At 54.1% G+C, this 19569-nt stretch overlaps 3 protein-coding genes across 8 annotated transcripts in view; 2 read left to right on the top strand and 1 right to left on the bottom strand.

The window, feature by feature from the left end:
• Positions 1-54: 54 nt before the first annotated feature.
• On the top strand, positions 55-5603 carry SCLY (selenocysteine lyase). Of its 2 annotated transcripts, XM_074833507.1 has the most exons (14): positions 55-120; positions 664-732; positions 808-920; positions 1026-1126; positions 1272-1428; positions 1780-1907; positions 2027-2191; positions 2532-2638; positions 2974-3010; positions 3396-3479; positions 3603-3705; positions 3888-3963; positions 4384-4575; positions 5340-5603. In XM_074833507.1, the coding sequence occupies exons 2-13, from the start codon at positions 683-685 to the stop codon at positions 4541-4543; spliced, it is 1281 nt and encodes a 426-aa protein (XP_074689608.1). In that variant the 5' UTR covers positions 55-120; positions 664-682; the 3' UTR covers positions 4544-4575; positions 5340-5603. The 2 variants fall into 2 exon arrangements, with proteins under 2 accessions (XP_074689608.1, XP_074689607.1); XM_074833506.1 differs by having other exon boundaries at positions 4384-5603.
• Positions 5604-6156: 553 nt separating this feature from the next.
• SLC35G2 (solute carrier family 35 member G2) lies at positions 6157-13983 on the bottom strand. 5 transcript variants are annotated; one of them, XM_074833508.1, is made up of 2 exons: positions 13870-13983; positions 6157-7964 (listed from the first exon to the last, which is right to left on the bottom strand). In XM_074833508.1, the coding sequence occupies exon 2, from the start codon at positions 7940-7942 to the stop codon at positions 6707-6709; it is 1236 nt and encodes a 411-aa protein (XP_074689609.1). In that variant the 5' UTR covers positions 7943-7964; positions 13870-13983; the 3' UTR covers positions 6157-6706. The 5 variants fall into 5 exon arrangements, with proteins under 5 accessions (XP_074689609.1, XP_074689613.1, XP_074689612.1 ...); XM_074833512.1 differs by lacking the exon at positions 13870-13983 and adding an exon at positions 13454-13467; XM_074833511.1 differs by lacking the exon at positions 13870-13983 and adding an exon at positions 13061-13349.
• A 575-nt stretch (positions 13984-14558) lies between these two features.
• STAG1 (STAG1 cohesin complex component) overlaps positions 14559-19569 on the top strand; it is a 203465-nt gene continuing 198454 nt past the window's right edge. The window contains exon 1 of the mRNA XM_074833498.1: positions 14559-14665. The gene's annotated coding sequence lies outside the window, so the exon portion shown is untranslated. The remainder of the gene's footprint in view (positions 14666-19569) is intronic.

Below are 19569 nucleotides of genomic sequence, written 5' to 3'. Positions count from 1 at the left end.
CCGCGCGTCCCGCTTGCTGCGCGCCGGAAGTGCGCGACGCCTCGTCCCGCCCCTTCCGCCCGGCGCGGCGGCAGCGCCCGCGGGATTGGCCGCGCGGGGAGACGGGAGCGGCGCGAGCGAGTGAGCGCGCGGCCGCGGCGCGGCCCGGACACCCCCCCCCCCGGCGCGCGCGGCGCCCCGCCCCCAGGCGGCCCCTCGCCGCGGGCAGGAAGCGTCTCGCGCGGACGCTGGGCGGAGCCGATTGGTCGCGCCCCGCGGGCGCCTCCTGGCGGGGGCCAATGGGAGCCCCGCGGGCTCGGGGTTCCCCGGCCAGTGGGCGGGCGCAGTGCGGGGCCGCGAAGATGGCGGGAGCTGATTGGCTACTGCCCAGCCGGCGGGGAGCGGATTGGCGGCGGGGAAGGGAGGAAGGCGGGAGCTGATTGGCGGGTGCTGTTGTGGCACACGGGAGAGGGAGCTAATTGGTGGGTGCCGTGATGGGGGGAAGGAGACAGGGAGCTGATTGGTGGGCACGGCGGCGGTGGGGCAGGCAGAAGGCAGCTGATTGGCGGCGCCGTGGCGGCGGGCGGGCAGGAGGCAGCTGATTGGCGGCGCCGTGGCGGGGGGCGGGCAGAGCAGCTGCCGGCCCCCCGCGGGCGCTCACACGCCTGTGCCCCGCGGTGCCAGGGCGGCGGCGGCAGCAGCGATGGGCGCCGGGACGGAGCCGGCGGAGGCGCAGCACGACGCGGCAGAGGGGTGAGGCCTCGTCCCTGCCCTGCCCCCCCAACTCCTGCCCCCCGGCGCCCCCTCACCCTCTGCTTGCCCCCGCAGGAGGATCTACCTGGACTACAACGCCACCACCCCGCTGGCCCCCGAGGTGGCCCAGGCTGTGTGGGACGCCATGCGCCAGGCCTGGGGCAACCCCAGCAGCTCCCACCCTGCAGGTAGGGACCCGGGGGGGGCGCTGACTCCTTGGCTCCCCGCTGCGGCCCAGCCGAGCCCTGTGGCCAAGGGAGCCTGTGGTGGAGCTGCGGGGTCTCGTCCCGCAGGCAGGAAGGCGAAGGAGCTCGTTGGCAGTGCCCGGGAGAGCCTGGCGAGGATGGTGGGAGGTCGACCGGAGGACATCATCTTTACCTCGGGGGGTACAGAGGTGGGAGCAGCCGTGATCCCTGTGCAGGGCGGTGACGCTCCTGCTTGCCACCTCCTCTCAAGCAAGTGACGATGAGGAGGGTGGGGGCAAAGGGCACCGCACTCCCTCTGGGCTTTCATTTTCCCCTATGCCTTCCTCTCTTCAGGCAAACAACATGGTGATCCAGACTGCCCGCAGGCACTTCTGCGAAAACCAGGCCAGGCCGGGGGATGGCTGGGGGACACCACATATCGTGACGTCAAGCGTGGAGCACGACTCCGTCCGCCTGCCGCTGGAGCAGCTGGTGAAGGAGAGTCTGGCGGGTGAGTGGCAGAGGGACCGCAGGGGATGGGTCAGGAACGTCTAGCTGCAGACTAAGGTTTGTGAGGGGGGATTTTCTCCACTGGCATTTTTGCAGAGGAGGACAGGGACCCACTTACTCCATGATGCTCTCCTTTCCCCCCCAAAAAGGGCACTGACTCCCCACATGGGGCCTCCATTCCCTCAAGCTGGGTGTATTACCCCGTTGGCATCCAGCACTGGCCCCAAGAGCTCTCTGCCTGCCTGCCAGCTGCCTGCACAGCTCTCCTGCCTGCTCAGCGAGGTGTGGGCAGCCAGCCCTGTGCGCTGTCAGGCTTCCCAGAAAACCTCAGGTCTTGTTTCTTGGCTTGCAGAAGTCACCTTTGTGGCCGTGTCCCCACAAAGTGGGCGGGCTGAGGTGGACGACGTCCTCGCCGCCATCCGGCCAACCACCTGCCTGGTTTCCATCATGCTGGCCAATAACGAGACTGGGGTCATCATGGTGAGTCTGTGGGATGGGGTGGGGACAAGTGGGACAGAGTGGGGACATCCTCACAAAAAGGTGCTTGATAAGGGGGAGCAGATGGTCCCCGGGATGCAGACCCTCTTCCTTCCTGCCAGCCTGTAACGGAGCTGAGCCAGCGTGTCCGCGCCCTCAATCAGCAGAGAGCGGCAGCGGGGCTGCCCAGGATCCTGGTGCACACGGATGCGGCCCAGATGATTGGCAAGGGGCGCGTGGACGTGCAGGAGCTGGGGGTGGACTACCTCACCATCGTGGGACACAAGGTATGGCCCTGTTCACGTGGCCCAGCTGCCCTTCACTTCCTAAGCCATCTCTGTTGGGGTGTCCGGGAGACTTTGGGTGCCCCCCACAGCTTGATACCTCATCAGTGGCCAAAGATTTCCTGCTGGATAAGTCTCTGAAGATAAGTCTCCAACTGGGGGAGAAGGCCTCTGCGTGTCAGGGGACCTGTCTGGAAGGGGGAGCAGGAGGAGGCCAAGGGACAGCCCTGCCCTGTGAGATGGGCAGGGATCAGCACCGGAGGGCACTCGGATTTGGGCAGGAGTACAGAAAAGGGACAGCTGGCAGTGTCCCCAGGGTCACCGTGGCTGTTTCTGCCTGCAGTTCTACGGCCCGCGGATCGGTGCGCTGTACGTGCGCGGCCCTGGCACCACCACCCCGCTGCACCCCATGCTCTTCGGAGGGGGACAGGAGAGGAATTTCCGGCCGGGGTAAGGTGGCTGGTGGTGCCCTGGAGAGCTGGGCCTTGGGCTGGTGGCCAAACCACGTGTGGCTGCTTAGTCCAAGCTGAGCTGGCAGCTGTGTTACCTGCCAGCCCTGGGGCGGGCAGCCCAGCATGGGGAGATGGATCCGTGCGTGGGAACTGTGGGAGCCTGGTGCGCAAGCTTTGCTGCGGGAAGAACCGCAGGGTGGAACTGCCCCTTCCCAGTCACCGCAGAGGGGTGTCCAGGACCCCCTGGCAATGGTGAGGGGTCCTACACCGGGAATGTCTGTGCCCTGAGGTTGGGGCTGCAGAAACGACTCACTGCTCCCTCTTCCCTTCCAGCACTGAGAACACCCCAATGATCGCCGGCCTCGGCCAGGTGAGTCAGTGATGGGGTCACAGGTGAGGGGTTCCCTGGGGTGCTGCCTGGTGGAGCCAGCACGAAGCCAGCTCCCGTGCTCCCCAGTTGTTACGAGCGACGAACTCGGGGTGTGGGAGGGCGGGCGAACTACTGGGAAGGGAGATGGGGCTTTCTGGTGCCAGTCAAAGGAGCTTCGGAGCACTATGGGCAGGCTTTGCAGCCCTAGCAGCAGGCAGTCATGCAGCCCATATGGCACAAGGCACCGGGAGGCTGTTGGGGGGATGCAGGGGACCTGGCGATTGCAGGGGCTCTTCCCGGGACGGGCTCATGTGCCAGGGGGCCATGCATGGAGGGAGGTGTCAGGGGGGTGCTGACGGAGCCTGTCTGGGTTTTCTCTCCTCAGGCTGCAGAGTTAGTGAGCAAGAACTGGGAGGCCTATGAGGCTCACATGCGGGATGTTCGGGATTACCTGGAGGCCAGGCTGGAGGTGAGTAGAACTGGTTCCTGTTTGTCTCTCCCCTCCCGGGGTCTGGAGCCAGGGTGGGTACGTCACTCTGGACAGAGCTGCTTGTGCACCCGGAGTGGTTCACAGCCCTCTGGATTTCTCCAGGCCTCCTTTGGGAAGCAGAGAATCCACCTCAACAGCCACTTCACGGGCTCCAAGCGACTCTGCAACACCTCTAACTTCTCCATCCTGGGCCCAGGGCTTCAAGGTAGCTCTTAACCCACCGCTGCTCTGTGATGGTGCCCGTGGAGCCAAGCACCTGCCCCACACAGCACCCTACGGCTAGAGACCAGCGGGTGCTCGGCCGTGGCCTGGGCACGGCGATGAGGCAGGCGGCGGCCCTCGGAGAGAGCCTGGGCGCTGGGAGACCTGTGCTTGTGTGTGCTGCAGGGCGAAGGGTGCTGTCTCGCTGCCAGACGCTTCTCGCCAGCGTTGGGGCTGCCTGCCACTCTGAGAAAGGGGATCGGTAAGCAGCTGGCTTTGCCAGGCCCCGGGGCATCTGCCCAGAGGAGAGCGGGTGGGAGGGAGGGAAACAGGACAGGGAAAGGGGCCATGGGTGGCTGTGGGCAGCGTCACCTGGAGCAAAGAGGGCGCAGCGCTTTCCAGAGGGGCTGAAGGGCTGCAGGGGAGGTTATTGCAGGAGACACAGCTGGAAAGCTTGACTGCTGCTTGGAAGGGCTTTGTCCCTCCTGGCTTTGGTGATCCAGCTGAGCTCAGAAGTACTCTTCAATACCTGGCGCTGCCAGAAGAGACTCTGCCTTATGGCTGGCCAGGTTTGCCTGGAGAGCAGCTGCAGATATGCTCCCTCTTAGTGCAGCCTTCTGGCAACGCGAGTGCTTCCTCAGCCCTCCAGGTAATCCTGCTCAGCCCCGTGTCTGTGTTTCAGGCCCTCCTCGATTCTGCTGAGCTGCGGGATCCCCTGCGACGTGGCGCAGAACGCCTTGCGGCTGAGCGTGGGCCGAGACACCACGCGGGCAGATGTGGACCTGGTGGTGCAGGACCTCGTGCAGGCTGTGGCACAGCTGGAGCAGGACCAAACCCCATAGACCCCAGGAATCGCTCCCCAGCCATCACCCAGGTTCTTGGGGTGGGATTGTGCCCTGCTTGGCCCCTGGGTGCTGGCTGCCTCTGTCAATTTGGGCTCAGGTTTTGGCAGGATTAGTTTTGCACTGGATCCCTAAGTCGAACTGACCCAGCCCGCAGTCTGTGACAGCAGGTCAGACGTTGGGGAAGCGGCAGCTGGTGGTGGCAGGAGGAGGAAGCGAGTTTTGGCAGCGATGTGCTCTTAGGTGTGCCCGGCCGTGTATCCGCTCACAGGGATCCCAGCAGGGCTGGCACGGCTCTGCAGCACGTGTGGCTCGAGCGGAGAAGCTAGCGCAGGTGCTGGAGGCGGCAGGGAGCTGTGCTGCTTTGGGGCTGGGGCAGCTCACTGAGAGCTTTCTCGGGCCCCCGTTGTCCCCCCAGCACGGGGCAGGCGTTCGGGCAGCCTCGCCGTCAGGTGCGCCTCGCTTGCCAGCACCTACCCAGCTGCCTGTGCGCACCTTGGTGTGACGGAGTCTCAAAGCTCGATTCCCTCCAGAGCGCAACAGACACGGAAGCTGTAGGAGATGGAGTCTTTTGCCCTGGTTGCTTTCCCCAAAGGAAGCTTTCCCGCTGTCTTACCGCTCAGAGGAGGAAAGACCATCTGCCCAGAGGGAAATGAGATTCCCCAAAATGCTGGGCTGGGAACTGCCCTGCCCCTGCCCTAAGCGACCGAAGGTTTTTTTGGCTGGGAAGCGTTGGGCACAGCCTTCCCAGCACTGCGTTGTGTTACCTGCTCCCCTCCTCCTGTCCTTCCTACAGCGGGCAGAGCTCCTGTTGCCAGCTCCACGTGCTCCTAAAGGAAACGGATTTGTTGGGGCAGCCGTAACTGCCAGCACCTGAGGAAATGCGTCTTCCCTGCGTGGCCCAGGCGGCCGCTCTCATCACCGATGCGGGAGGACACAAGTGTCACACGGATTAGGAGCGTCGCCAGCTGGGCTGACCGATGTTGGGGAACCTGGTCTCCCCGGGTGTTCATAGGAATAAAAGTGATTGCTGCTGCTGTGGCTTTTTCCCCAAGTAAAATGTATTTTCCATGGGGGTAGCTGGGCTGGGTGGGGTCACGTGAGCAATGCCTTTTCCCTCAGAAAACGCTCGTGTCCCAGAACAGAGGCCGCGTCCGCTGGAGCGGGGAGGTGCCCACTGCTCCTGGCTGGCATGGAGCCCATGGATGCCGATCTCAGACACCGGTCCTTCTCTTTACTAGCCATATATTAGCCCAGCCAGGAATACTTTTTGTAAATCTGATTTCTAACTGAAGCGTTAGGAGCCAAGCACACCGACTTAGTGTCACTGGATGCCCGCCAGGCTGTTCAGTGTTACCACTGCTGCTCACACCTCAATCTCAAATGCAATCTTTTTCCTTTTTTTTTTTTCTCCCTTGTGTAATAGTCGAAACCTCTTTTAGAAAAAGTGGTTCCATAGAAAGAATATTGCTCTGCTTCAGGGGTAGATCTTTTATCTGTCACGGACCTCTCTGGGACCTTTCATTCACAGCTGTGGCACAACCGGAGATCCAATTTTTGGGGCTCTTTCCCCCACAGGAGGTCTGGGCTTCCTGCATCAATTCAGACAGAAATTTAACCACAAAGCACAAAAAGCTTTACTGACTTATTCTTTATACACACAGGCAATGCAAGTTTTAACCACAGAACTATTAGCATTACTTCATTTAGAATATTACAGCCAAAGCATAAGAAGTTTACAGAGGATATGAACGCTCTGGTTGACCATTTTAATGGTTTTACTGTTCGTTTTCCTACTAGCACACTGCACAGGGATGAGAGTCACGAGCGAATCCCTCCGGCTCTGTATTGCCTTGTGCAGGGAAGGTGAGGAAGAGCACGCCTGTGACTCGGCCTGCACTTCTGTGGGCCAGCCTGCGCTTCCCCTCACAGCCCCTACGTGCTGGAGACAAATAGCCTTTTCTCCTGTGACAAAATGTCAGTGGTTGTACGCACTAGAACAAATTCACCTGTCATGGAAGTCTGGAAACACCAAAATTGCTACATCAGCTGTGAATTTAAACAGTAGAGAGAGGACCTGGCCACTATGCTAGAACACCACAGAGTTGAAATACGTTACTTTCACGTGGTCACGTATCCAGAATCAGACAGCAAAACCGCAATTCATTTAATGGAAGAATCCACAATCTCCTGATAATCTTGCCTTCCTAAATTCTTCCAGGACAGTTTATAACATGCAAGGAAAAAAACACTAACCAAAATAACCGCTCCCCCGACAAGATCATAAGCACCTGGGAAGATCCGCAACACGACAAGCTGCAGGACCATGGCGATCACTATCTCCAGGTGCTGTACGGTGCTGACCAAAGCGGGGTGGAACTTGCTCAGGGCGTAGTAGACCCCCAGGAAGGCTGCGGTGGAGCACAGGCAGATGGCAAGGAGATAGCTCCAGGTTTCTCCATCCAGTGGGACGATGGGCTCTTGAAGTAAGAACATGGTGGATGCTCCCCACGCTGTTCCTGTCCAGCTGAAGGTGAACAGTGCTGTCCACATGCTGACGTTATCTTTGATTGACCTGTAGACGATCATGGAGAGCGCAGTGGTCAAACCCGCCATAACGGTCATGGTGTAGCCAAAAGCTTCCTTCCAGGTGCTCAGCAGAGAGTTTTCCTCCTTAATAATGTTGGGGATCATGACCAGACAAACGCCAAACACGCTGCCAACTACAGTAATTATGTCTATGTAAGCCATTCCTTCATCTATGAGTAAAAAAGCCAAAATGGCACTGAACACTGTAGTGGTAGCCCTCCACATAATGGTCCCATTGCTGGGGGGAACTATTGAGAAGGAGGTATAAGCACAGGTAATAGAGATAACATTGCAGACCCCATAGAAGAAGAGCCGGAGTCTGTAGCCTTTGGGGCCAAAGGGAGGCTCGTGGTAATAACACACCACAGTAATGGACAGCACCTGTAAGACTGAACGGATGAAAATTAACTCTAGGGATGGCACTTTGGAACGATCCGAAATTAATCTTGTAATTAGAGCCACACATCCGTGAGCCACGGCAGATGCAAAAAGGACTACCCATGTTTTCCTCGACTGCAGTATATTTCTTTCAGGAAAATGCTGGGATTGCCCGATCTCATCGGGTTTTGGCAGTTGTGCTGGCTGAAGCTTGGTGTCTGTTGCACCAAAAAAGGTCCTTTCTCTCTTTTTCCCATCATTCAGTAGTCTTTTCTTAGGGTTATCCTCCATAAATACTCCAGTATCTTCATTAACATCCTCATATCCCTCTTCTCCTGGCTGGGGATAATGAGAAGTATATTTCACTGTTACTGTGTTGGGATGAATTTTCACTCGCTTTTTGACTGGGTATTTTTGGGAAGACGTATCCATTTCCTCAGAGAAACGCCCGGGTCTTAACAAAAAAATGGAGATGCACTGTTATTTTTTCCTTTAATGAATAGCGAGAGATTCATTAGTATGTAACTGCTGCTAGTGTTTACAAGCTATATTTGTCAACCAAGTCTTAAGTACTAGTAGATTGTTCTTGGTTTTGCTTTAATTTTCTGGTGAGTTACTGCTAAATACCTTCGATAGGCCATTTGGATCTGCTTAAAAACTAACCATGGAACTTCATTTTAGTCACTAGTTTTAAAAAAATGACATATATTCTCGTTACGTATAGTACGTACAATGCATTCTAGTATATTATTCTAATGAGAAAGTTCTCTTGCTAAATACCCTGTAATTATGAATTACACTTATTGTTAATTGCTCGCTCATTATGGAAGAAATTTGGCTGGAGGAGATGATCGCCTTCTTTCTAGACAGAGAACAACACAGGGAAATAGGGAGTATCCCTGAGCACGTCAGCGTAGTCATCATATGAATAAACAACACATTTCTGAACAATACTTTGTCAGTGTTAAAAGTTCTTTCTCCTTTTATTTCCAGTGATTGATTTTGCAACAGATTTGTTCTGCAAATCTGATTTTTTTTTTTAATTGGGGAAAATTTAGAAGGGCCGACTGAGACTACTAACCAGACCTTCCTGCGGCAGACATTTAAAAACCACAGCGACAAAAGCACCACCCTTCTGTCTCCTGTTGAAGGTCCCTTTCACACTACACAGGCAGTGTGACCTCTCCCCTCGGTGCCCTTAATTTGTGCACACCACGACACGCAGCAACACACGTGGCATTGCGTGTGTCACAACGGCAGCATCCGCCTCCCAAACCATGCAAGCAATCCCTTCACACACCCGGCCTTCACCGGCACAAATACTGCTCGGTCTTTGCTGTCCGCTGAGTGTGCCATCGCTGTTCCCAAGCCCAGTGTGACACCACTGGGCCAGTGTAATTCAGTGACGGGGAGGCATTGAGATTGTTTTTGCAGTGGCCTCCACCATCTGCACAAAGAGCCCTTCCAAATGAAGTGGCAGCAAAAGAAATGTAACCTTCCCTGCCTTCTATTCATCCCAGCAAATAAACACAGGCAGACCTTACCTGTGACTGAGAGATTTAATCCCAAACCAGAAGGGGAAAAGACCTCTTAGTCACCTACATCTTTGTCTGGGTGTCTAAACAGAAACAGCAGATGCTCCCAAATACCAAATAGGAAAGGTTACGTTCATCTCAGCACAGAAAGTAATACCCAAGGGTGGCATGAAACATTCTGCTTGTTTTTCAAGTTGAAAACTTGAGAAGCCCTAGCATGCCTTTGAGGCCATGCTCCTTGGGAACTGGCAACTCTGGTGCATCATTATGAACAAACCACCACCACAAAACCTGAAAAACTTTTGATGGAGAGAAAGCAATCGGTGTCATCTTGCCAAAACCACTCCTCAGCCATCTCACAGAACTACTGATGGAACTAATCCAAAGAACACGTGATGCTTTTGTGAGCTTAATGACAAGAAAATTCACCATCCTGTGCCTGCTGTCCTGCCTCACCAGCACTGCAGAGGAAAGGATGCCCAGGAAGACCAATCCTCCGGATCCAGGCATCCATCCCCAGGAGCTGAGCCCAGCCCTGCAGGCTGCAGCAGTCTGGCCTCAGTGGTGTCAGCAGGGGACAGGGACAGACAGCCTCGCAAGCCTTGGCACCAGGGAGTACCGAATCACCGGAGCACATGGGTCCTGAAGGTGCAACACCACAGCCGAGTGGACAATCGGACTGAACAGTTTGTCAGGGAGACCACAGATCAAAACGCAATGCAAAAGCTCTATGCAGAAACACTTTAAAAATATCATGGCCAGGTTCAGACTGTGACAGCCAAGCACTGCCTGTGTGTCCTGGCAAAAATAATTTACTTAAGAATGGGACATTCTTCCGTTTTCCTCAGGGGCTGAGTGTTTATTGAATGCCCTGCGACACCCAAGCTAAGCTGTGGTCTGCTTCTTGCAGACAGAGCGACTCCCTGCTAGGGATGGCCATGAGTGGGAGCGGGGCAGGCACCGAGCCCCAGCGCTGGAGGAAGGCAGCAGCGCCGGTTTGTAAGCGAGGAGGTATCCAGGGGCACCACCTTACCCTCGCTTCGGCAGACCCAGCTCCCAGCCCTGCCACACCTCACTGAAGCAGAGACCGGCAGATGTTAGAGGGTCTGTGGACAAGAAACACCCTTGTCTATGCAGGAGGCCATGTGCTAGCACTCCTGCTCACGTTTCTGCTGCCAACCCATCTTCAGCAGAGCTCAGATGAAAAAACAAAGCTGAAAAAACAGAGTACTCCAGAGTGCCCATTAATGTACAGCTTAAAACCTGCAAGAGACTTGAAAAGAAACAGCTGAAATGCCAAGGAGAGTAAAAAAAGAGGGTAAGAGGTGTTACAGCTGCACTAGTGGGCAGCTCAAACAACCCATCATTTATTTAAAAACACCCCTACCAGAAATCTATCCCAGTCTCACCTGCTACTTGCACTTTTTCTTCAGGTAAGTTGTTAATTTCAGAGTCTTTTAATATGCAAATGCAAAATGCACTGAATGAGTCCAGGAAGGCAGGGATTTTCACCAGCACAGCCTTTCTTATCTAGCATTTTCACTGTATTATAAATTCACAATTCTGCCTTGCCGTCCCCACATCTCAAAAAAAAAAAAAAAAAAGGATGATCTTGATTTAAGGCACAATATATGAATCAGGAAAGAAATAAGTGGGAGGAAAAGGCAAAAGGTGCACAACAGGCATCATTATTAGAGCGACAGTGGAGCTAGCTTGCATAAAGTCAGTCGTTTCATTAAGAAAGAGCTGAGTACATGCTGCAACTATTGGTTCATGAAAAGAAAACCAAAATAACTCATTTTTTACCATTAACATACAACGGTAACTTTCTTGCTTCCTGAGCTTAGATTACATTTTCTCCCAACAAATATAGAAAAGGGTATAGAAAAAGAGACAAAATGCAGTTGCAGATTTAACAGTGGACCTGCGTAATGTATTCAGAGATCTCTCTGGAGGAAAACAATAGATCATGAGCACGTAGCTCAAAATGGCTGTCCTATACAGACGCCGTATTCCCTCCAGTATTCTTCAGCACTAAGAACACTAACAGTTGGAAGGTCTGGCAAGTGGAAGGACAAACACGTGAGAAATGCGAAAGGCAGGAGATGAGAAGTAACAAAGATCAAAAAATAACAGGATTGCTTAAACCAAAATTTAATTTTCTCTACTAAATATCGAGTATGTGACAAATGTTATGCCGACGCTCACGCAGCGCATTTATTTGTACCCTTTGGTGACCCTGCTTTTCTTGACCAGTGACAATTTCAGTGGAGACTGAGATCAGTGCCTATCTCAAATCCACTATGTTTGTCCCAGACACAAATTTAAAATAAATGGGAATCAGCACAGCTGATAGAAGTAGCACAACTTGCTACTTCTCTTTCTGCTAGTGCCTTTTGTGGCGATCACATGAGGTTTTGATTTTTCTTCCTATCTGGAATAATAAAATGGTTTATTTGTATTTTCTGTGAAAAACATAATTTGATTTTGAATCATTTAATACAAAGCTGAAGATTAAGCACTATGCAAAATTCTCATGTATCAAAACAAACATTCTCAATTCCAACAACAAGCTGGGACACTCATTTAAATCACCAGCTCATGGAAATCACTGACTGCCCAGGTATGAACCCCTTTTCCCAGGGGTGAACAAATAATCACAATGATTCAATAAATCTCACCAATCATTAACAGAATACACACCACGATGTCTTTTAAAAGAAAAAAACCACATTTCCCCCCCGCTTCTCTCCCCCAATCACTACACATGTTGATCAGCAAGATAGAAATAGGTGATCATATGCCATGACTACCAGGGGGTGGGAGACTGAGCTTCCTTCTTGCCGTGCCTGAAGGAATTAAGATTTGGAGATCTGACTGGTGATTCTAACCATCAATGTCAATAAACTCACAGAAAAATACTCTCATCTTCTGCCAGATTTGGTTAAAATCAGCCAGCTGACTGAAATGCTATTGTGAAAGATTTGCAGACATGGAAATTGCAGTTGCATATAAGTCAAAAACAAGAAGTCAGCTATCGCCATGCTCTGAAAGGCGGGCCTTGGAGGGATGTTTCTTTGCCTCCTCTGTGGAAAATCCCCTGAACCCTGACTGCTGAGACTACCAGAGGGCTGTAAGCCATCTCTGTAGCATCGCTACAGAATAACACTCTTCCCCTGAATGTTATAGGTACAAGAGACCCGCTACATCCCTACACACCCATTACCTGGCTGAACCTGAACCACCTTCACTAAGCACTTCTGTGCACAGTGCACTGACCTTTCACCAGGTGGGTTTTTCCTTCAATTCCTCATCAGGTGCAGGAAAATCTCCCAAACTCCTATTCAGCACCCTCTCCGTTAAATCACCTTACCCGTGCTGCCAATTCTTCAGTGCTTGATAGTTCAGGCAACCGCACGTGCCCAGGGATCTACGCTCACGGGATGTCTGACTAGCGTAACACAACGTGAGCCGAGGCGGAAGGAAAGGCAACATAAGGTGCACAGCAGGCAATTAAATGTTGGTATCACAGAAACAACCTACATTTCTGCTACGCTTTTAAACTATATGATAAGGTCCACGCTGGAAAATCAGAGCACCTTTATCTTTTTAGCCAGATGGTCTGACTATATCAATCAATTTTATTAAAAATATATGCAAAGAGACTTTATTAACATTTAATGAATAATAAAAGATATTTAAGATATTTAAGAAAATTAAAGAGCAATTATACGAAGGGAGTGTTTAGTACTTAAGCACAAGAGCAAACATTATACACAAACCAACCAACCAGTATCCCATGTCTTCAAATTAATCATGTCCAACAGCATCACCTAAGGGAACAGTCAGTAGAGAATTCAGATACAAACCCTACACTTAAGCCCCACCAACTGTCAGTACATTCCTGCTATTTTGCCACCCAAAACCCCGTATTTGTGCTCGTTTACTAAAGCTGCCACATGCAATTTCAGTGGGATTATATGTGACAGCTTTAGTTTCCCTTGCTTTCACTAACCTGTTCTCTTGCTAAGGGCTCCAAACGCGTCCAGTTCCGTGAAAAAAACGCTCTTTTCTAATTTCAGCGTTCGTGTTTGTTGTCTGCTGCAACTACCACCTCTGCAGCAGCAATACTTGCATTAAGTGATACTGGAAGAGCCACTTTGCCTGCAAACTTCCCATTCCACAAACCCTCATCGGAACAAACCCTTTTCGACTGCAATTCTAGGCACGGCGGGGGGGGGGGGGGGGGGGGAAGAACGGAGAATACATCAACACTTTATACGAAAATAGCTTGGCTAGATCTAAAAAAGCCCTTAAACGGTGTATCACAATGAGGTGAAACGGAGCACAAGAAGGCACGTTCAGGTTTACTAGAACAGATTACAGGTTAAATTTATTTAAAGCTTACTGCTTTTGATCTTCTCCCACCAAAGCGCATGCCGCCTGGGCAGGCAGCGAGCCGGAGCTGCCAGGCGTGCGCAGGGCTGCTCAGGGGGCAGCTGCCTCAGAAACGAGAGACGGGGCTCGGGAGTTTTGCACCGAGGATGGCGCAGGCTGCGACGGCAACTCTGCGGTTTGCAGCACCGGAGAGAGGAGGGTGCCCGGCAGAGGAAGGCGGGCAGCCCCGCGGGAGCACAGCGAGCCGCCTCAGACGGGCCTCACCCCGCGGGGGAGCCGCAGCCCCGCGCGGTGGCCGGGCCGGGCGGGAGGCGGCCGAGGGGCGGCTGCTGATGGGGCTCCTGCCCCGCCAGGCCCTTCCCTCGCCGCCGGCTCCGCAGCCCCCCGCGGTGCGGGACTCGCCCGCTCCCGCTCCGAAACACTTACCGCTGCCGAAACACCCGCCCGGCGCCGCCGCCTCAGGCCGCCGCGCCCTCAGCGGCCGCTCCCATGCCGGGAGGCCCCCAGCCCCCCCCTCAACCCACGGGCCGCATCGCCGCGACCCCGGCCCAGCCGAACCGCCGAGAAGAGGCCGGCCCCCCCCCCGGCGCCCAGGCGGGCGCTCCAGCCCCGCCACCGGCTGGGCGGGCGCTGCGCTCCGGTCCGCCCCGCCCCGGGGTCGCGCCCCCGCCACCTCACGGATCCCGAGGCCGCCCGCCCCGCCCGGCCCCTCCCACGCTCTGTCGCGACAGCCGCCCGCCGCAGCGCGTGCCTCCCCCCCCACCCGCCGGTTTCCTGTCCCCCGGGCGATGCCCCGCCCCCGCCGCAGCGGCGCTACCGGCCGCCTTCCGCCCCGCGGGGGCAGCGCGGCGCATGCGCGGCGTTTTCGCGCGAAAGACGTTTGCGGCGCCCGCGTGCCGGGCGGGGCCGCCTCGACCCGCGGCGCCCCCCGCTCCCCCCCCCCCGCCACCTCCCCGCCCCTTTCCGTGCGCGGCGGCGGCGGCGGGCGGGCAGTGGCGGCGCGCGGGCGCCAGGGGGCGCTGGGGGTCCGGCGCGCGGCGGCGGCTGCGCCATTGGCGGGTCGGAAATGCCGCCAGATGGCGGTTTAGGATTGCGGCTCCGGTGAGCGCGGCCCCCGCCAGCGCCGCCGCCCCGGCCCCGGCCCGCACCCGCCCGGACCCCGCGCGCCAGCCGCTCCGCAGGCTCCCGGGGTGCCGCCCGGCCCGGCGCGGCGCGGCCCGAGGTGAGCGGGGCGCGGGGGAGGGAGGGCGCTGAGGCGCCGATCCAAGATGGAGGCGCGAGGGGCGGGGGCAGCGGGCCGGGGCCGCTCGCTCGCTCGCTCGGTCTCCGCGGCGGCCGGGCCGGGAGCGGGCGCTGCCCGTGCGAGGAGAGAGGAGAAGGGGAGGGGAGGGAAGAGGAGGCGGCGCGGGGCGGGGCGGCTCCTGCCGGAGCAACGGGTCCCCCGGGCGCGGCGCTCTTCGCCGCCATCTCATTGTCCCCGCCGGGGCTGCCGGGGGCGCCGGGCCGAGCTCGGCGGCCTCTCCCGCTGCCGGGCCTGCGCCCCAGCTCCGGGCGGCGGCGGCGCTCCCGCTGCGCGGCCCAGGGCCGCGGGGGCGGGGGCGGCCCGGGCGGCGGCGGGGGATGCTCGGGCGGAGCGGGGGTGGCGCTTCCGCCGCGCGGGGCACGGCGGCGGCGGCGGCGGCCCCCGGCCGGCCCCGGCCCCGGCGGCGGAGTTGGTGCCGCGGCCGCGGGGAGGGAAAGTTGCGGGAGCCGGTGGGCGGCCCGGTTCGGCTCGGCCCGGCCCGGCCCGGGCGCCTGGGCCCGGCGCGGGGGAGGGCGGCGGGAGCGCCCGGGCCGCCCCAGCGCCGCCGGCGTCTGGCTGGCGTCCAGGGGGGACAGGCGGGGTTGGGGACACACACACACACACAACCCGGAGGGGGGGGGGGGGGGGGCTGGGGGGCTGCAGCCCCGGCGCTGGGGACCCGCCGCTCCTGTTGCTTGTCCCCGAGTTGTGAGCGCGGTGGCAGCGGGGCTCGGGGATGGCGGTGGGGCGGGCAGCCCGCCTGGCCTGGGGGCGAGAGGCCGCTCCTCGGCCGGCGAAGCGGGGACGGCCCCGTGCCCTGGAGCGGTGGCGTTTCCCTGCCCCTCGGGGTGGGAGAAGCAGCGTGCTGAGCCCGGGGGGGCTGGCGAGTGGGTTGGCCCGTCTGGTGGCACCGGAGCTGGGAGCCGCGGCTCCCGGGGGAAGCCAAGCGTAGGCAGTGCCCTCTGACCGGTACTGGGAGGTGGGAAGAGGCAGGAACACCCAGCCGGGGTCCTGAGCTATTGGACAGCAAAAATAACAAGGGTCCTGCTTGGTAGGAAGACTTCTGTGATGGGTGCTGGCCGCTTGGTGACCGGCCTACGCTGGGAAGTGGTGGTGGGCAGCCACCCTTTGCTTCCCATGTGTTCCTGGGGTGGAGCGGGGAGTGTGAGCAGTAGTTGGGATGAAGTGTGACTTCGGAGAAAGAAGATAGTAGTCCTAGCCATAGAGCAACTTACAGGGATGTGACTGTCAATATCGATGTCAAAAAACTTACTTTCTGATAAGACAGTGTGAGTTTAATTAAACAAAATCGAGCTGCTTTATAAGTATTGATGATTTCAGTTGGGTTCTACACAGTTCTGTGGTATGTGTAGCTCTGTTGAGTTAGTCTAGTAGTAGCGTTTGTTAAGTTGTTGGGGAACGAAAAGCCTTCTGCAGATCACACCACTAACACAACTGTTCTGAAATTGCGTTAGGTGGGATGGATGACGTTACTGTCTGGATTCAGGCGTCTTAAGACTCACTTTTCCATGTTACTACACTAGTGATAGGGGTGGTACGAGGAGAGAAGGATTGGTCCAGATTCTCCGGATCCAAAGCAGTTTTGCTGTGTCTAGTGAGGTTCTTTTGTTCATCTGGAGATAGCAAGGTCATTTGATGAGCATTTCTACAGTGTAATCCATAAGTCCATGAAAAAATCACTGGACCACAAGGCAGGTTGTCTGTCAAAAGGTGTCCTGACTATAGGAAGAAGTTCTTGCTTTTATGGAGGTGGAGGCCAGTTTATTCTTTCTTTCTTTGTGACTCAACTGTGATGAATTTTTGGTGCACAGCCTGAGAAAATACACGTAGTGGGTGCAGAGGTTTTTGAAATGGCAAGCCAACCCTTGATGCAGCAGGATTTCCTGGTGAGCGGGAACGGAGGGGCTAACTCCAGGGTTATGATTAATCTGAGAGGATGTAATTTTTACTGGCTGCTCAACACAGAGAGTTCAGTTGGAATTCTTGGTTGCTACTGCTGATGGACACGCTTGTGCATTTACAGCAGTTGGTGGCGGGGTGGAAAATGCTACTTTTCTGCAGCTGAGTGAACAGTTAGTGCCAGTTCTGGAGGTTCAGAGCACCTCCTCTACAACCCTTGTATCTGAGGACCGGAGCACGTGGTAGTTGGCAGCTCACGGTTGCTGGTGGTTCCTAACATTTTACAAACATGCTGGCGTTGATAAGTTCACTCTGAGAGACAGCATTTGTGGCCGAACATCCACACATGATATGCTGTGGAGGGAAGTTGAGGGCAGCTGAAACCCTGATATTAGAGCTTTGTGACTGGGGTCTCCAAGCTTTTCAGCTGTTGTCTCTGTCTGTAGCCTGCCCTTTGTATTGTGCAGATTTTTATGTGACACTGAAACGGCAGTGCACCTTTTGATAGTTGAGAAGGTTTATGAACATTAAATATTTGGATGCATTGACAAAATGAGTTACTTGGGATGTTCGGAAACTCAACAGCTGTCTATTTTTGATTTGAAAGAACCCTTTCCTGAAGAAGAACATGTACCTCAAGTTTGCACTGGTGACTTTGGATTCTCTCCTTTCTTTCCCTTTGTTGCAAAGACTCGCTCTGATACAAGGTGGCTAAATATTGGTATTTTAAATATCATTTTAGTAGGCAAGTGAGCCCATAGAAGGGTAAGGATGCAGTGGGAGAGAAATGCTTAATTGTGATGGTTTTCTACAAAAAGTTCTTTTACTGGGATAAGAACATGTCTTTATCGTAACATTTGTAAATTGTTTTCTGGTAAAATGCACAAAAGAGTCAAACACCCTGCTGAAAACTTGCTAGCTCTGTCGTTAACACAAGGTGTACTGAAAGCAGTGACCTTGTCATCCACTTAAGTTGTGTGGGAATGTTAAAGACTCAGTTTGGATGCAGTGCTATTGAATGGGTGGTCGGCCTCTCGGAGCTCTGGCTCTCCCCATTCCGCACCTTGAAGTGCCCACGTGTTCGGGTGGGGCTCTGGCTTCTGGTGCTTGGAGTCAAAACCAGAAGGTGATGCTGAAATCTGACGCTGAGATAAGGATGTGCCATATCTAAATCTCACGTATTGGCTTCAGGACTCAAAATGCCAACCAAAATGCGTAAGATAATTCATGCTTTTTAAAAAAGTTTTGGGGGGTTACTTGTAGTCAGTCAAATTTGTCACGTGGAGCTCTGAAACTCTCACTGCAGATTGTCATCTCCTATTGCTTGCAGTGCCACTGTGTTTGCTCATTTGGCTAAAATTAGAAAGGAGTAGAGTTGGTTTTCTTGGAAGAGAAAGAGAAACCCTACAAAGTTTGAGTTCACTAGCAGATAATTGTTTTGTCACTTCTATCCAGGAGATCTAGAGATATGCTTTATTAGCAATATTTTGCTTTTCCAAACTAATTTAACTTTGTTGGTTTGGGTGCTGAATATGTGATCAGACTACAAAGACATATTTCTTTGTTCCCCTAGAAAATAAGGGGTTGAGAGAACATTATTATGACCCTGTGTAGCAACTTTTCGGTCTGAAAATATGCTTCCAAAAACTTGTGTTGTTTTGGGAAGGTCCATGCTATTATTTTTTTTTTTTAGGGTAGACACCACTTTCAGCTGGCTGAAAGAGCTGAAGAGAAGGAGCTGCAGAGGGAATCTTCTCCTTAGTTCTGATTTTGTAGCTACTTGCTAATTTCCAACATGTCCCATTAAACATCTGAATGTAGGTAATGACTTTGCTGCTTGACAATTTGTGTGTATCGTTCGGGAGAGAATACCCACTAACTCAGGTCCTTTTGCGAACGTTAGAAGGAACTATATTCCTGGTTTTGATAGTTTTGCAACGTTTCCTCGTTTGCATCTCTGCAAGTATTTTAGTGTTTTGGAAAATGCTTTTTAATAACGACAGTATGCTTGAGATAGCAGGATGCCTTGGGCAATAGATTCATCAGGGTATCTTTACTGAGGCCAAACTGTATCGTGTGTATCCTGTTTTGAACTGTAGGTTCAATGTAAACTTGATAAATTTGGTAATTCTGCTTTCATATTACGCAACCTCAAAGCCATCTTATTTTGGAAGAAAATGCCCATTTATAAATACAGGTAATTCCATATTTGGTACAAATGGTGCAAAGAGAAGATTTTTCATCCCTTCAGGCATCCAGCTTTGATACATGCTGCTCTCTACGTACCCAAAGATGGAGAGTGCTCTCTAGCCACGAGCTGCCAAACGCTTGTTCCGTGATTATGGTACCTAGAGTTGGATTTGTAGTCTTCTGTCTTAAAACACGCAAAAAGGCATGGGTTGCATGACGTCGTTTGGTGGGGCAGGCCTCTCAGCCACAGTTGCCAGCATTATTAGACACAAGAGCTTGATGTGGGAGTGTATTCTGAGTTCCAGTCACACAGTTATTAAGTCATTGATTGCAGAATTAAGAGGAAGAGGTTGAATTCTTAAGCCTGTACTCCCTCAACTGAGAGGCAAGTTGTTTCAGGTGGTTCCCAAAAGTAATGTTTTACTAGAAAGCAGCGTGAGGCAACATCCAGCCCACTGTGTTCCTTGCTGTGCAGGATCTCAGCAGACTATGTGCTATTTATTCTACAAATAAATCCAGTGAGTCTATATTCTTAACTCTCTGTATAGCAGACTTGTATTATATTGGCAGGTTAGCTGAGTGAAAACAGTGTTGACAGATTGTTCAGTTCATAGGAAAAAAATATTTCTTTGTAGAGTTACACAGGAATAGACCTGCATGTAAGAAATGTTTCTAAATGTTAAATATTTTTCTACAATAAAATAATAAAAATCAAAACAATTAATCATGGATAC

This window comes from Strix aluco, chromosome 9, assembly GCF_031877795.1.
Source record: "Strix aluco isolate bStrAlu1 chromosome 9, bStrAlu1.hap1, whole genome shotgun sequence".
Taxonomy (NCBI): Eukaryota; Metazoa; Chordata; class Aves; order Strigiformes; family Strigidae; genus Strix; species Strix aluco.
This window is presented reverse-complemented; position numbering and strand designations above follow the sequence as displayed.

Bases quoted from the DNA above. Each gene is read 5' to 3' on its own strand.
- SCLY (XM_074833507.1), top strand. From the start codon at position 683: ATGGGCGCCGGGACGGAGCCGGCGGAGGCGCAGCACGACGCGGCAGAG. The intron at 2,192-2,531 runs GTATGGCCCTGT...TTCTGCCTGCAG, and splicing joins TCACCATCGTGGGACACAAG to TTCTACGGCCCGCGGATCGG. The intron at 3,706-3,887 runs GTAGCTCTTAAC...TGTGTGCTGCAG, and splicing joins CCTGGGCCCAGGGCTTCAAG to GGCGAAGGGTGCTGTCTCGC.
- SLC35G2 (XM_074833508.1), bottom strand. From the start codon at position 7,942: ATGGATACGTCTTCCCAAAAATACCCAGTCAAAAAGCGAGTGAAAATT.